The sequence below is a fragment of the Suncus etruscus genome, chromosome X, assembly GCF_024139225.1.
Source record: "Suncus etruscus isolate mSunEtr1 chromosome X, mSunEtr1.pri.cur, whole genome shotgun sequence".
In the NCBI taxonomy this organism is placed as follows: Eukaryota; Metazoa; Chordata; class Mammalia; order Eulipotyphla; family Soricidae; genus Suncus; species Suncus etruscus.
In genome coordinates this window covers 98752570-98770066 of record NC_064868.1, presented here as the reverse complement: position 1 = coordinate 98770066, position 17497 = coordinate 98752570, and the positions used below count along the sequence as shown (strand labels likewise).

The 17497-nt window shown below is 46.2% G+C and overlaps 1 protein-coding gene and 1 non-coding gene across 2 annotated transcripts in view; one reads left to right on the top strand and one right to left on the bottom strand.

Moving 5' to 3' along the window:
* The first annotated feature begins 229 nt into the window (after positions 1 to 229).
* Positions 230 to 17497, top strand: part of HPRT1 (hypoxanthine phosphoribosyltransferase 1) — a 68406-nt gene continuing 51138 nt past the window's right edge. The window contains exon 1 of the mRNA XM_049766701.1: positions 230 to 419. Coding sequence (XP_049622658.1) covers positions 393 to 419 — 27 coding nt within the window. The 5' untranslated portion in view covers positions 230 to 392. The remainder of the gene's footprint in view (positions 420 to 17497) is intronic.
* LOC126000141 (U6 spliceosomal RNA) lies at positions 16275 to 16381 on the bottom strand. Its single transcript, XR_007492505.1, has one exon. It is a non-coding gene; the product is annotated as a U6 spliceosomal RNA (small nuclear RNA).

The window sequence follows — 17497 nt, the reverse complement described above, 5'->3', positions numbered from 1 at the left end:
AGCCAGGGAGAGAGCAGCAAAGAGACTGCGCAGCCCAAACCCACCCCGCTTCCTCCTGTAGCTATTATTTCCCACGGTCACCTTGCGAGCTTGGAAACCTGCAAGGGTTGGCGGAGGCGCGCGAACTGCGAGTGGGCGGGTCCAGGGCGTGGTTTCAGGCGGGACTGGGCGGGGCCTGTTGTGACAGGGGCGGGGCCTGGCCCTCCCCTTGAAGAGGCGGCCCGTAATCGGGAAAGCCTGGGCGAATCTCTGGCCTTTCCCGCCGCGGCGCCGCCTCCTGCTGGGCCTGCGCCTCCTCCTCTTCCTCCACTTCTCGTCCTCCTCCTCCGCCTCCTCCTGATCTCCCTCCTCCGGGTTCCCGGCTTCCTCGCCGCAAGCTGGCGCTCTCTGCGATGGCGACCCGAAGCCCCGGCGTCGTGGTGAGCGACTTGGCCCTCTGGGCTGGAGGCGGCGGCAATTGGGCGATCTAGGAGTGGGGACCCGCAGTGCGGGCTGGACCCGGGGCCCCCCAAGCGCGGTGGCCGGCCTTGACTCCCCGGTCGGGGCTGTACGTCACCCTAGGGCGGTGCGGATCGGGGAAGTCGGGGCCGGCTCCCTTTGCCGGGGCGCCTTGGGGCGGCCGCGGGCTGCGTGGGGGGCAGCGAGCGGGGAAATGGCGTGAAGGGCTTGACATGTGCCCCGGGCCGCCGGGCAGCGGGGCCAGGGTGGGGGCCCGGGCAGGATCTGGAGGGGTCCGGCCGGCTCGGGGCTTTCTGTGCTGTCTGCACTGTGGTGGGGAGGGCGATACGCTGGGGATCAGTCTGGGGAGACGCTCCGGGCCGGGAGCGACCACGTGTGGGGGGCCGATCTGCCCATGCGGGTCGGCAAACAGCACCCCGAGTATGGCTGCGAATGCGCAGAGCCGGCTGGCTAGCAGCCTCCCCAAGGGCCCGGGTCACTGTCACCATGCCGACCTTTTTTCGCACCGGGAGGCGCGGGTAAAGGTATTAGCGCATTTCCTGGGGGCGCCATCCTGGCAGGTTGCAGGCGGTGGCTGCTGCAAGCGCCCCACATGCCCACCTGGCCCTTCCCCTCCAAGGACATTCCTGCCCTTTCATTTCCTGGCTCATTGGCTCGGTGCCTCGTTCCTCCCGACCCACCGTGCCCGGTGGTGGCGTTCGTGCCTGCTGCAATCGCCAGTCCCTGCCCGCCGCTGGACTCCTGGTGGTGGTTTGGAGTTGTAGCAGCGATCTGGTTACCTGTTGATTGTTGGCTCCCTCGCCCACCCCTACCCCCCAACATCGACCCAGAAAACGATCGGATTCACCGCTCTCACCCCCCAGCCTAGGAGTCTCAATAAGGGGTTGTTGATTGAATAAGTGAACTTATTAGTCACCAAAGCCCAAAAAGAGTTCTTTTGGGGGGTTGTTTGTTTGGGGGCCACACTGGTATAGCTCTGGGATCCCTTGCTGACTCAGGGGAGTAGAAAGTGCTGGGGATCTAAAGGAGGTTGCACTTCCTCTTGTATGGGAGGCCCTTTTGGGGACTCAGAAAGGCAGGATTTTAATTGCATTATTTTGGGTGGAGAGCAGTATTCTTGCTGAAGCCTGGCCTGTGGTATTGCCTGTTTGGGCTATTAACTAATTAATAGTGTGGCCATGGTAGCTTATTTCACTTCTCTGAGCTTTGTCTTTTCTTTTCTTTTCTTTTCTTTCTTTTTTTTTTGGCTTTTGGGGCACACCTGGCAGTGCCCAAGGATTACTCCTAGCTCTATCGCTCAGGAATTACTCCTGGTGGGTTCAGGGAATCAATTGTATGCGATGTTGAAGATTGAAGAACAGTCGTCCACATGCAAGGCAAGCTCCCTACTTATCTCTCCGGCCCATCTATCTGATCTTCAGCAGCTTCTGTATAAACGAGTTTGCTGGCTGACAAAGTGTTATGAAAGAATTGCTTGACCATCTGCATGAATCAACAACCTCAGCACTACAGCTTATCAGCAATAGAAATGCTCTCTTTAATTATATTTACTTCCCCAACCCTCCTATCTGGAGTCTTGACTGAAGATTGAATCCTTAAAGCCTCGGAGGGGTTAAGTAGCTTAACCTTCTGTTTCTCTTTTTCTCATTTCGTAGTTTGGCCACACCCAGCAGCGCTCAGGATTCACTGCTGGCTTTCTACTCAGGGTTTACTCCTGGTGGTACTCAGGGGACCATATGGGGTGCTGAGGATTAAAGCTGGATCACCTGCGTGCAAGGCAGGCATTTTACCTGTTGTGCTATCTCTCGACCTCATCTCTTTGTTCTTTTTAAACTTTCTAGTTTGGGGTACATATCCACCTGTGCTGGGGGTTACTTGTGCAGTACTCAGTAGAGGGTTGTTCCTAGCAGTACGAGGGAACCCTCGGATCATTGATTGAGCTCTGGGGCTCTCACTTGGACTCCAGCCCTTTCTAGCTCAGTAATTTAACCTCTTAACATACATTCTTTTTCTTTCTTGTTTTTTTATTTGGACAAACCTGGTAATGCTCAGGGGTTACTCCTGGTTCATTTTGCACTCAGAAATTACTCCTGGCAGGTTCGAGAGACAATATGGGATGGCACGATCGAACCTGGAATGGCTGCGTACAAAGCAGATGCCTTCCCCGTTGTGCATGGCTCTTTCAGTTCTTAACATATATTTTTATTTTATTTTACACTTTTTATTTAAATAGTATGGTTTACTTAACATACATTTTGGTCACATTTTTGGTGGGGCTGGGGATTGAACCCGGGGCCTTACATGTGCAGGGCACACACTATTGAGCTACATTCTTGGTGCTATGCCACATTTATTGAGGCCTTACTCTGGCTCAAAGTGTGATTTCTTCTCTCTCTCTCTCTCTCTCTCTCTCTCTCTCTCTCTCTCTCTCTCTCTCTCTCTCCCTCTCTCCTCTCTCTCTCCCTCTTTCTCCCTCTCTCTCTCCTCTCTCTCTCCTCTCTCTCCCTCTCTCTCTCCTCTCTCTCTCCCTCCTTCTCTCCCCTCTCTCTCATTTTTGAATTTCACTGCTGGTGCTCAGAAGTTGTTTACTCCTGGGCTCTAAGAGCACTCCTAGCGTGCTCAGTACCATATGGGATGCCTGGGATCAAACCCAGGTTGGCTGTGTGGCAAGGCAAATGTCTTACCTACTGTGCTCTTCCTTCAGCCCCCAGAAGGTGTGATTTCTGAAGCCACCCCTGTACTTAAATGTTATGTTAGTAGGTCCTCAAAAATGGTGCTGCTAGAGGCAAGAGCAATAGCACAGTGGTAAGGCATTTGCCTTGCACATGGCCAATACAGGATAGACTCTGGTTCGAATCCCAGCATCCCTAAGCCTGCCAGGAATGATTTATGAGCACAGACCCAGGAGTAATCCCAAGGCCCTGCCAGATGTGACCCCAAAACAAAAATGGCGCTAGTAGTGTTGATTCAATTGCTGAGAAAGTGAGTTGCTTCTGGCGCTGCCCAAATCGAGTTAGTTATGACTACGACTACTAGCTGGTAGTCGTTTTGTTTGAACATCAAGATACACTTTTTTATTTTGAAGTTTCTGTTCCTTTTGCTTTTCTTGCCTTCAAACAAAACCACATACCTCGATTTTTCTAGCTCTGCCTCTTAAATAGAAGGGGAAACGAGGGTTCCAGGACCAAACAGATATGAGATCACTAATAGTAAGCCAGACAAAGAGGGGTCCACCTACTCTAGCAGCCCGGGGGGGGGATGATGGTGGGGTATATGGGTTGTAGAAAGGGAACTGGAATGGGGGGAGGACATAGTTGGTGATGGATATTCCCCTGATTCAATGTTAATATGTACCTAAAACACTACTGTGAAAGATATGTAAGCCATTATGGAAAAAATATGTTTTTAATCAGAAACTTTCTTTGACTTACATGTATTATTATTATATCAATTATATTATATATTATGTTATGTCACTATATTATGTTATGTTAGTTTACCTCATTATGTTAATCAATTTTGTCTCTTGAATAAGTTCTTACAATAAAAAAGGATAAAAATTACAAAAAAATTGCTTCCTACTGCTCAGACCTCAGAAATGTACACTATTTAAATGCCATCATGATCTGTCATGGCTGTAATAGATTTCCAAGGAAAATAGGTTCCAAAGAGAGACCAAGTCAATGATCCAAACATAACTTCTGGGAAAAATCAAGACACAAAATAAGTTAAATAATTATTTTCAGAGAAATAATTTCTAAGAATTAATAATATGTATACTGAAAATTGAGGTGTTTTTCAGTAGTCTCCTAAACTCAGGCCCAATTTCTTCTCAGAGTTGATTATCATTATCATGTCTCCTTTGTTCTTCCAGAAGCACACCTCAGACATATTTGAATAAATTTGAATAAAATTTTAAAAAAAGTTCCTTTTGGGTGGGCTGGAGCAACAGATCGGGTTTGATCTTCAACATCCCCATGGTTCTCTGAGCACTATCAGGAGTAATTCCTGAGTACCGCCAGGTGTGTGATCCAAAATAAACAATAATTTCTTCTGAGAAATTTTCTGCATGTTAGTAATAACAGACTCTTAAATAGTACTTACTCTGTGCCAGTTTTCTTTCTAGAGCCCATTACATATTCTAAATAACTTGATATTAATTTATCTTTATTTGTTTTTTTTTGGGGGGGGCATACCTGGCAGTGCTCAGGAGTTCCTCCTGGCTCTGCACTCTGTTATCACACCTGGTGGGCTCGAGAGAGACTTGAATGGGATGCTGGGGATAGAGCCTGGGTTGGCCGTGTGCAAGGCAAGTGGACCCTACACATTGTACTACCTCTCCAGCCCCTATTTTTATTTAAAATAATTTGGGGGGGTATTTGGGACCATACTCTGGGCGTTTAGGAGCTGTTCCTGATACTGTGCTTAGGAGTTAACCCTGGCAATGCTATGACCATCATTCAGTGTCCATCCAATGCAATGCTGGGATCGAATCCCTCATTCTTTAATTTTTAGAGATATCCCCACTGGTGCTACGGGAGGCTTGTGGCCAAGCTTGGCGATGCTTGGCCAGGCAGGGTGGGCACAGAGGCACTGTGCTTCAGTACCATTAGGACCAATTGGTATTGAGGAATCATGCCATGCCAGGGATTGTACTCCGGTTATTTTGTTTTTGTTTTGTTTTTGGGCCACACCCAATGGCATTCAGGGGTTACTCCTGGCTTTGCCCTCAGACATCGTCCCTAGCAGGATCAGGGAACCATATGGGATGCCAGGAATCGAACCAGGTCCTATCTCGGTCACCCACATACAAAGCAAGCGCCCTCCCACTCTGTTATCTCTCAGGCCCCAGTTTGTTTACTTTTTAGGAGTAATCGGCTCAGGGATGTTAAGAAGATTATCCAGCAAGACTAGGGTTTGAGTCTGAATGATCTGCCCTCCCCACCTGCTGTTACTATCTCAACTTTTTTTGGTTGCTTGATTGGTTTTGAGTCACATCCAGTGGCACTCATGGGTAACTCCTGACTCCGTGTTCAGAAATTACTCCTAGCAGGCTTGGGGGAAGCATATGGGATGCCGGGGGATCGAACCCTGGTTTGGCTGCCTGCAAGGCAAATGTCTTACCTGCTGTACCCCATAAGTCTTCTAATTTCAAACTAGTAGTGTCAGCAGTAACTTTTTGTTCTTTCCATTGGCTTGGGCACTGAGGCAATGATTTCTGTAGATAAATAAATATCATGCATTCTCATAAGTATCATGCATTTAGTTAACATTCGTTCCCCGGACTGTAGAAATCATTTGGAGGCACAGATGGCTGAAGGAATTTGGGGGTGAAACTGGCTCCTGGATCTGCCTACCACAACCCATATTACTTATACCTGTTAAACTAAAGTGCTGGGCCCATTGTGGATCCTCCTAGACTCTGAGTAAGTTCTGGGTTTTTACAAATATGTGGAGCATCAGATACTAGTTCTGTGAATTTTAGATAAAGATAATTATTCTGGGGCCGGAGAGATAGCATGGAGGTAAGGCGTTTGCCTTTCATGCAGGAGGTCATCGGTTCGAATCCCGGCGTCCCATATGGTCCCCGTGCCTGCCAGGAACAATTTCTGAGCCTGGAGCCAGGAATAATCTCTGAGCACTGCCAGGTGTGACCCAAAAACCACACACACACACAAAAAAGATAATTATTCTGTGGATATAATCACTTCTTTTGTTGTTTTTCTTTTTGGACAGATCACATCATGCTCAACTTCACATGTTCACATGATCCCATCATGCTCCGCCTCACGTGATCACACCATGCCCCACGCGATTGTGGTCACGTGATCCCATCACACGCTACCTGCTCACGTATTCGTGTTCACATGATCCCACCATGCTCTTTTCTGCCTGTTCACGTGATCCCATCATGTACTGCCTGCTCAGTTGTTTGTAGTCACGTGATCCCACCATGCTCTTTTCTGCCTGTTCATGTGTTCTCATCATGCGCGGTATCATATGATCAGGTCACATGACCTGACCACGCTGTTTCACGTGACCACAGTCATTCGGTCCCACCATGTTCTTTTCTGCCTGTTCACATGATCCTATCAAAGGTGGCACCATGTGACCAGGGCCACGTGATCCCATCACATCCCGCCTCACGTGACCACAGTCATGCGGTCTCATCACGCTCTGCTTTGGTCACATGATAGTGTTCACGTGACCCCACCATGCTCTTTTCTGCCTGTTCACGTGATCTCATGCGCAGTATCATATGGTCAGGGTCACATGACCTGACCGCACCCTGCTTCACGTGACCATAGTCATTTGGTCACGTGGTCCTACCATGTTCTTTTCTGCCTGCTCACATGATCTTATCAATAGCGGCATCATGTGATCAGGGTCATGTGATCTAATCACGTCCCACTTCACGTGACCATAGTCACGCGTTCCTGTCACGCTTTGCTTTGCCTGGTCACATGATCGTGTTCAAGTGGTTTCACCAGGCTTTTTTCTGCCTTTTCATGTGATCAAGTTCAGTTGACCCCATCAAGTCCCGCTTCACGTGATCATATTCACAATGTCACATTATACTCTGCTTGACCTGTTCACGTGATTGTGCTCATGTGATCCCACAGGGCTTAATTTTACATCTGTACATGACCCCATCGGGCTCAGTTTTATGTGTTTATGTGATCTCAGGAGCGTCCCTGCTAACACAATCTGGGGGGGGGGGGGCGACTCCGCCCGTTCTGTGGCCTCACCTTAGTAGCCAGGAACTTCTCGAGTCTATGGAGGAACCTTAGCACTGCCAAGACTCATTTCTTGCTTTGTGTCTGGGTCTTTTATTTTATTTATTAAGGTTTTTTTTTTTTGGTTTTACAGCCACACCTGGTAGTGCGGGTTGTCCTGTGATGAGGGTTCACTCCTAAAGGTGCTCAGGGAACACTTTGGTGCTGGGCATCAGCCATGCGCTTACCTGCTGTGTTGCATCTTTCCAGCCATTTCTTTCTGGCCAGCAGAGTCTGAGACACTTTGCGTTGCAGGCATGGTCTCCACCCCCCACCGCCACGTTTGGTCTGAGTCATACTGCCACCATAATTTAAGGAAATTTAAAATTAGAAGGCCTGCTGGACTCCCCCAGTGTGGATGGCTGAGAAAAGACCTCAAAGAGAGTCGCTTACTTGAAAAGTGAGGGTGCTATTTCTCAAGCTGAGTAATAATTCCAAACATTTACTTGGCCTAATAAGAATCTCCCTGCTGCTGTGGTAAGTATGTATATAGTTGAGCATTTACCTCTAGGTGACAAAATTAGTACACACAAATATAGCCTTGATTAAATATCATTTTACTTGGGAAAATCAGCCAACAAGAGACACATAAAAATAACTTTGTGATTCTCAAATTCAAGTTAGTCTTTTAGAGATGTTCTTTATTTTTAAACTGCTCACTCAGAGGAAAGGAGCTCTTCATAGGAACACTTGGCAAACTTGCTTATCTTTTAATTTATATCAGAATTGACACCCCAGGTCCAGCATAGGAATAAAAAACTATGAGATAGGGCCGGAGAGATAGCATGTAGGTAAGGCGTTGGCCTTACATGCAGAAGGTCGGTGGTTCGAATCCCGGCATCTTATATGGTTCCTCAAGCCTGCCAGGAGCGATTCTGAGCATAGAGCCAGGAGTAACCCCAGAGCGCTGTCAGGTGTGACCCCAAAACAAAAACAAACAAACAAAAAACTATGAGATGTTAAAATTTTCCCTTGGATCCCAGAGAAGCCTCTGACTCAACTCCCCTTTGTCTTTTAATTGGAGCTTATCATTCAGAAAATTTGTAACTCACATTAAAGGCCTGTGAATTGTCTCTTGTGAAGAAACTTCTAGATCAAACAGTATGTACCGATAAGCTTGTTACTAATAAGAAAGTACAATTTTTTAACCTTGCAGGAAAGCAGATGTAGGCGGTCTCACATGTAAAACTCATGTTCAAATACATCCCTGTAGTTTTCACTAAAAACACACACAATTATGATTCAACACAACAACTAAGGATGTCTCTGTCCTTAGCTGAACCCTGAAGTCACTTTCCTGGGGACCCGTAGAACTCCCTGAAGTGCCCAGACATAAAGGTGGTGGCAGAGTCATGTCTGAGTTCATGACTTTGGCTATCTTTGGGGTAAGCCCAGCAATGCTTAGGGCTTACTCCTGGCTCTGCTCTCAGGAATTTCCTGCTAGGCTCAGGGGACCGTACGGGATGCTGAGGATCAAACCCAGCACTATTGTACAGCCCTGATGGTATGTTTGGTATGTTGGACTGTGCCTTTGGTCGCATGGCCCTGACATTGTTGGCTTGCATCTTCCTCAGGCCCTTGTGCTTCTTGGCAAGGCTTTTGGCAAGTTTCTTAGGAATTTGGGATCCCCTCCTTAGAAGAGATTCATATCTTTGGACCAGAGTTTCTTACTGCTGTTTCTGTGTCATTTGGGAGGACTTATATGTGTAGCATCATAGTTGTTGGTTTTGGCCACATCTGCCCCATACACATGATTCTCGAGTGTTGAAACCAGAAAAGACAAAATATCTTGCAAATCTTAATGTGTGGGGAAATGTGCTCTTGTACTAACTGAAGGGGACTCTTCCCCTGTTAATAATATTCACAGAATTGATAAAGTGGTTGAGTTTTCTGTATTAATCACTAGCATTTAGGCTGACAAATTCAGCGTAGATTCATATTATTCTTTGTGAGCCCTTAGCAGTGGAGTTCCTTTGGGGGGTCGTTTTGCCATCTTGTTTTCTCCTTATTATTTGTATCATTTGTATAGTATATATCTATATGCTGAAAATGTACCGCTTTACTCTTCTCCCTTCACTAATTTTGGAGTGGGTGTGTGAGTCACCCCTAGCAGTGCTCATGAATGACTCCTGGTGGTGCTCGGGACACCACGTAGGGCCAGGCACTGGTTTAACTTCATGTAATGCAGGCTCCTGCCTTATACTCGGTACTGGCACTCTTGCCTCCTGTTGAATTCGAATCCTGGCAACCCATATGGTCCCCCTAGCCTGCCAGGAGCGATTTCTGAGCACAGAGCCAGGAGTGACCCCTGAGCTCTGCGGGTGTGACCCAAGAATCAAAAAAAAAAAAAGATGTACAGGAGAAAGAAAACACAATTTTTTTATTCCTGTGACTGAGAATTCCAAACTTTTAGAATGAGCTGGCAAATCACACTTAAAGGCATGTTTTACTTTTTTTAATATAAGGAATTTAGGAACCACTTGTGACTCAATACAATTGTTGTATTTATGTTGTATTTATGTACTTTTTTATTTTGGAGTTTTTCTGGCACCCATGGTGCTCTAGGAGGGCTTACTCATGGCTTTGTGCTCAGGGGGTCATTCTTGGTTGTGCTCACGGGACCATAACTCACATACTTGGGAAATTCTCTCTCTGGCTCCCCTGATGAATGAAGCCTCTTGCACCTGAATTTCCCTCAGTGAATCATTTTATAAACCAGTGCATTTGCTCATTCCTCCTAATACTAGCTCAATTTCTTTTCTCCTTTAGGAATAGTTGCATTAGTAATTCATGTGCATGATTTTTGTGATATCCTGAATAATCACAAGTTATTCAAGATGGGATCGGAGCGACAGCACAGAGGCAAGGTGTTTGCCTTGCACGTGGCCAACCCAGGATGGACCCCGGTTTGATTCCTGGCATCCCATATGGTCCCCCAAGCCTGCCAGGAGTGATTTCTGAGTGTAGAGTTAGGAATAATCCCTGAGCGCCACCGGTTGTGACCCCCCCCAAAAAAAAAACCCAACAAGTTATTCAAGAGGAAAACATATTCTTTTTTTTGTTTTTTGTTTCTTTTTTTATTTTTTCTTTGAAAACATATTCTTTACTATTGGTTTTTTCATTTGTTTTGGTTTGGATTTGGGGCCACACCCAGAGAGGTCCTCAGGGCTTATTCCTGGTTCTTGGCTCAACAAACATGCTCAGAGGCCCTTATGGGGTGGCCATGTGCACAGCAAATCCCTGCCCACTGTACTCTCGACAGACCTGCTCCTTGTTGCCATTGTAAAGTATCAGTATAAGATCACTTGTAAGTGCTTGAGGTTTTGGAGCGAGAGACAGCTGAGGGAATGCGGCAGGAGGCCAAAGTTTGATCCATGTTACTGCCTGGTCCACTAAGCCACCAACAGAAACAACCCCCAAGCAGTGAGCTGTGAGGGACCCCAGAGCACAGTTGGGTGTGGTTCCAAAACAAAATGATAGTGCCTGGGTTTGAAAGCATCTGAAAACACTCTAGATAATTGGGAAACAGGGTGTGTGTGTGTGGGGGGGGGATGGCTCAAGGGGGTGGAGTGCCTTTGTGAAGTCTTATTGGATCTCCAGCTCAGTATGTGCCTCCAGCAGAGCCAATTTGGCCCCAAAGGCCTCCAGTATTGAGATGTACCATATCATCAGCCCAGGCAGTGAATCATCAGATCTGAATTGCAGGACCTGGGACCAAAGCAAGGTGCATGTCGTGCATGTGGCTGACTGACCTTTGATCCCCAGCAATCTACATGTTCCTGCGAGCACCCTCAGAGGTGTTTTGCATGCAGAGCCAGGAATAACCCCTGAATACTGCTGGGTGTGGCCTAAAACCCTTCCTTCCCCTTAAAAAACTGCAGGACGAAGTGTCCACAAGTGGTTCCTAAATTCCTTATATTAAAAAAGGTAAAACATGCCTTTAAGTGTGATTTGCTGGCTCATTCTAAAAGTTTAGAATTCTCAGTCATAGGAATAAAAAACATTGTGTTTTCTTTTCTCCTGTGCATCTTTTTATCGTAAATATTGTTTTTGTATTTTGGGCCACACCCTGTGACGCTCAGGGGTTACTCCTGGCTATGCGCTCAGAAATCACTCCTGGCTTCAGGGACCAAACAGGACACCGGGGATCGAGCTGTGGTCCGTCCTTAGCTAGCACAGGCAAGGCAGACACCTTACCACATGTGCTACCACTCGGGCCCCTCCCCTGTACATCTTTTAAGTGATGTAGCTTATCTGTGGGTACACTTCCCCCTGTTCTGACTCACAAACATGGTTAGTGTTTGACCACAAAGACTCTTGGTCAGTCTTGCTCAGAGATGATGAATTCACATTGCAAATGTTGTCTTAGCTCAGGCTTGTTTTTTTATGATTTCTGTAAATTCAGCTAAGAACTTTTTCGTTTGTTTGTTTGGGGGCCGCACATGGCAATGCTCAGGGGTGACTCCTCGCTCTGTGCTCAGAAATCGCTCCTGGCAGGCTGGGGAGGGGACCATATAGGATGCAGAGGATTGAACCTGGGTTGCCTGAAGACAATGACAATGCCTTACCTACTGTGCTATCGCTCTGGTCCAAGAACATTTTAATAATTGAACCTTTATGCATGAATCCACAATTTTCATCCAGGAAATCTAGTGTTGTAGATGTGATAGAGATATTCTCCATCAACATCTTCTCACTATTACAGACATGTCATAGGTGTATTGAGACAGGTGTTCCCTCACTACCAACCATACCTAATGATTGTTAGAAGTGTGTTACAGATGTCATAACTATATCACAACAGATGTATAGATGTACAAATACAGATGTTATCTCACCATGAACTAAATTGAACCTCTGTTATAAATATATAGATACAGTTGTTGTCTAATCTCTACCCACATTTTACCGTTGTTAGAAATGTGTTATAGGGGTCGGAGCAATAGCACAGCAGTAGGGCATTTGCCTTGTGTGCAGTCAGTCATTCTGGGATGAACCCGGGTTTGATTCCCGGTATCCTATAAGGTACCCTGAGCCTGCCAGTAGTAATTTCTGAGCACAGAACCAGGAATATCCTCTGAGCGCTGCTGGGTGTGGCCCCCAAAATAAAACCCCCCAAAGAGAAAATGAAATGTGTTATAGATGTGAAACTGGTGCCAGGGATAATGTACAGAAGACATTTTCCTGGCATGTAAGTGACTCCTGTTGGAATCCCTGGCACCACTCATGATCTGAGCACTGCTGGGATTGCTACTTGAGCACAGAGTCATGAATAGCTCCTGAGCACTGCTGGTTATAGCCCAAAAATCAAGAAAAAAATTACTTGTGATGATGGGGCTGAGTTAGTATAGCAGATAGGACACTTGCCTTGCATGCAGCCAACTTGGATTTGTTCCTCATCACTGTATATGGCCCTCTGATCCCTCTATTCCCCAGAGTTATCCCTGAGCACAGAGCCAGCAGTCAACCTTGAGCCCTACCAGGTGTGACCCAAGAATTAAAAAAAAGTTTCTGTAATGTTGATTTTACTAGAAAGTAAGCTATTAGCATTTTATGATTTTTTTTGGTTTTTGGGTCACACCCGGCGGCATTCAGGGGTTACTCCTGGCTCTGCGCTCAGAAGTCACTCCTGGCTGGCTCAGGGGACCATATGGGAGGCTGGAAATCGAACCGGAGTCTGTCCTAGTTTGGCCACATGCAAGGCAAACACCCTACCACTGTGCTATCGCTCCAGCTCTAGCAATTTCTGATAATAAAAGTATTCTTGGTTCTAGACAAAAGATATTGATGAGAGACTTCTTTTTCAGTAATTTTTCAGATCAATATAAATAGCTGCATAGATTTTTATCATAAACAACTATATCCATGGGGCGACAGGGAGGTCAGTGGGCTGGGTGTGGGCTTCATACATAGGAGGCCTGTGTTCTATTTTAGGGAGTGTATGGTTTCCCCAAGCACAGAACTGGGGGGACCATAGTAGCCTCTGAACCACCACTATATGTGACCCACAAATGTGGAAAAAATAAATCAAGTTAATAATAAGAGAAGTTGGAGGAAGAGGAAGAGGAGGAAGAAGGAGAGAAAAAAAAGAAGAAAAAGAGAAGGAGGAGGCTAGCTGGGGATGTCATTCAACTTGTAGAGCAGATGACTAGATTTGATCCCAGATGATCTTGTGTTCATGCTCTAATATTCTCATAACTTGTATAAATTTGTGTATATATGTATGTATAAAATATGTGATATAATTATGCATGCTCACATCCAATAAAACAACTGTGTAGAAAAAATAAACAAGCTATATTAGTTTAGACCTAGTGAGCAGTGTAAAACTCGGAGATACAGTAAATTTGATTTCTACTCCATCTCAGGAACATGGTAACTTGGAGCCATTCATTACTCACCAATTCCTTGGATTTCTGGGTCAGCCAGACATAGCCAGAGCAGGAAGGCTGTTGCCTTATTTGATTCTCAAATTAGGTGCCTCTGTATTTGCAATAAAGCAACCTGGGCTCTCCTCTCCCCTAGGGGAAAATTTATAGAACAGAAACAAAAAAGAAGCTCAACATAATTTTTTTTTTTAAAAAAAGCTGCATCTGAAAACAAACCAAGTTTTCATTTGTTTGCCACTTTCAGCCTTCGCCTTTTCTCCTTCAGTATTTTGGGGTTAAACTGTCCCTAAAGCCATCCAGAACTTGATGATCTTATTTGACCATTTCATGTTAAAATCTTTTTCTGGGCTGATTATTTCTTAGCTCCCGCCCTTTGGTTTTTGGCAGTGGGTCCTATGAGGGAGAGTGAAGATTAGATAATGTCCCGAGCTAGGAACTTAAGTCTGATTGGCTTCATGTCTTTTAAGAAGAGACACCAGAGGTTTGCTCTTGTCCTCTGTGAAAACAGCGAAGGGAAGGCAGCAGCCTGTAAGACAGGGAGTAGCCTTAGAAACTGTAGCCACCATGGTTTGGGGCTTCCCAGCCGTCTCAATGATGAGTAACCAAATACTGTTGGTTCAGCCACCTGGACTGTGTTATTTTTGCCCCAGCAGCCTAGACAGACAGGCTCACAGTTCTCGGGAATGATCTTGTGCACACATATGCAGGCAGCACCACATGGAAAGTCTGTGATTTGCATTTATTCAGTCAGTTTGCTCTGCATTCGTGATTCAGAAGCTCATGTTGGTTCAGTTTTGGAGATGTTGCTTGCTTCTACCTACAATCTAGGTGGCATCGTCTCATACCCGCTTGAAGCTGCTCTTGCCTTAGAGGAGATCATTGGTGCCCAGCGGCCCTGGGATTCAGGCTTATCTTTAGTGCCCATGAAACCACCTTTGATCACACCTTTGTGGACATAACAGAGTGGATCCTGGTATAAATTGCGAATTTTATTGCACCATATACTTACATTACTTGTATTTTATTTTATTTGGGGAAGCCTACCTTGTAGTGCTCAGCCAGGTAGTACTGGAGGGCCACCTGAGAGAATTGTAGGAGGGACACATGGTGCAGGAGATTGAATTTGAGGGCCTTATGTAGGCGAGCACGTGTATCAGCCCTTTCAGTGATCTCCTTAGTGCTTTTCCTTCAGATCAGAGAGCTCCAAATTTATTTGGCTAGACAACCATTGTCAGAAAGTAAATATCCCAGTACCCCCCAAATGAAGTGAACAGACAGAAAGCACCCCTCATTTGTACTTGAGGTTTCTATTACCACTGTCCCCCATCATTCTTTTATGTGTTTTTTTGGGGGGTTGTGGAGTGGGGAGGGCCACACTCATCAGTGCTCAGTGGCTACTCCTGCCACTGTCTTAGGAAAGAATGGAAGTCTGCCACATGTAACACAAGCTCCTTACCTCCTGTATTGCTTCTGCGTGTTTTTATTTTGTTTTGTTAATAAATTTTGGGTTAGACCTGGCAATGATCTGGACTTACTCCTGGCTCTGTACTCAGGAATCACTGTTCTTGGCCTTGGGGGACATTGTGGGATGCTGAAGATACAAGCTGTGCCAGCCACATTCAAGGGTGTCCTCCCTCTCTGACCCCTAGTCATTCATGTGCCTCCTTGAGACAGTATCACCTGCTGTGGGAAACACCAACTATACTAGAGTAATGTCATTGAGGGCTCTACATTTATCACAAGCTCTGAATCTCCCTAAAGAATCTATTGCACAGTACCCAAACTAAGGTGGGTATTGAAATGTGTTTTGTTTTTTTTTCTCTTGGGGATTTAGTGCCACACCTAGCAGTTCTCATAGCCTTTTCCCAGTTCTGTTTTCAGGAGTGAGCTCTGGCCATGCTCTTGGGACCTTCTATGGTGCTGGGGATCCAGCCAAAGTTGGCCACATGCAAGGGAAGCACCTTAACCTCTGTATTATCACTTTGGCCCCGTCTCATTTCTTATCACTATGTTTCTTTTTTTTCCCTTCTTTTCTTTTAGGCCACACCTGGATGAACACAGGGTTTATTCCTGGCTCTGTGATCAGGGATCACTTTTGCTGGGACTTGAGGAACCATATAGGGTGCCACGGATTAAGGGTCAGCCATGTGGAAGGCAGGTGCCCTATCCACTATTTTTTTTGTTTCTGGGCCACACCCAGTGGCACTCAAGCTACTCCTGGCTCTGTGCTCAGAAATCACTTCTGGCAGGCTCGGGAGACAATACGGGATGCTGAGGATTGAACCTGGGTCAGCCACTTGCAGGGTAAATACTCTACCCATGGTATCACTTCAGTCTCCCACATTAACTGTTATCTTTCTGACCCATCAATAAATCTTTCTTTCTTTTGGGGGAAGTGCTACAACCATTGGTATTCAGGAGTTGATTTCTAGCTCTGCATTTAGGAATTACTCTTGGGGGTTTAGGAGACCATATGGGAAGCCAGGAGTTGAACCTGGGTCGGCCACATGCAAGGCAAGTGCCCTCCCATTGTACTATCTCTTTAGCCACTATATGTTTTACATTTCCAAGTGCATGTGGCATTTCTAGCTTGAGTGCTCTTTCCATTCCTCTGACACTTTACCTGTATCCTCTTCATAACAGTTTTTTGTAAAATATGGAACGCTTCACGAATTTGTGTGTCATCCTTGCACAGGGGCCATGCTAATCTTCTCTGTATTGTTCCAATTTTACTATATGTGCTGCTGAAGCGAGCACTCTTCATAACAGTCTTAACTGACCATCAATTTTGGTTCATTCAAGGACATGTTACATCTTCATCTAAGTCCCGGGTCAGATCCAAGGCATTCTCTCTTGTGTGAGCCACTGTGTAGGACCGGAACCATAGCACAATCGGTAGGCCACTTGCAATGCACAAGGTTGACCCTGGTACCATTTCCGGAATCCCATATGGTCCCCTGAGCCCACTAGGAGTGATTCCTGAATGCAGAGCCAGGATAATCCCCAAGCAATGCCGGGTGTGGCTCCCAAACCAACCCTTCCCCCTAAGTAAAGAACCACAGTGTAGAGGCCCAGTGAACTATTTGGGTATCAGTCAGGAGTTCACAGGTCAAGTGTGTGCCTGTAGTCAGGGCCTTGTGGCATTGTGAAGACAGGGACCACTTCCCAGCTGGGGGCAGAATTCTTCGGGACTGATAGTCACTGTGACACTTGCCAGGTATTCTGTTGTGTGCCCCCTGGCTTTGCACCTTGCCTCCTGGCTGTATGAGCTCTCTGTCCTGATATCCTGTATCCATTTTCAGGTTGCATATGAGGTCTAGTCAGACACCAAGATGCTTTTATGGAAAATTTCAGTATATTTCAGAGTCCTGGGTGGGTCCTGGGTTCTGCCTGGGGCCGAGGTAGTGAGTCACTGGGAGGAAGGGCTGACAAGCTTCCTAGACAAACACTGCAGGGGTGCCCTCCTTGCCAGCTAATAGTCCCATTCTGCTGAGCTGGGCATGAACATTCATTCTCCCATCGGACAGGATCTAGCATATTCTGACTTAGCAAAATGGGAGCTAAGCTTTAGTTTCTAAAATTGATAGACATTGTTGGGAGATGTTTTCCAAATGCCTCCGTGACCCCACACCATCCCATATCCTTTTCCCCCTATGCTACTTGTGCTTTGATTTCTGCCTGCTATGAATGTTTAGCAGTGGTACCAGTCCTTTTCTTAGGGTCTCTGGTATGATCTTTCTCCATCATAAGTCTTTTTTTTTTTAAATCTCTTCTCAGAAAAGTGAAAAGTTTCAGTTTGAAAAGCAACCGGCTAGAACACCTTTGTGCAGCTCTGCCCTTCCCATGCTGTGCTATGCCAGGAGTGAGGTCCCA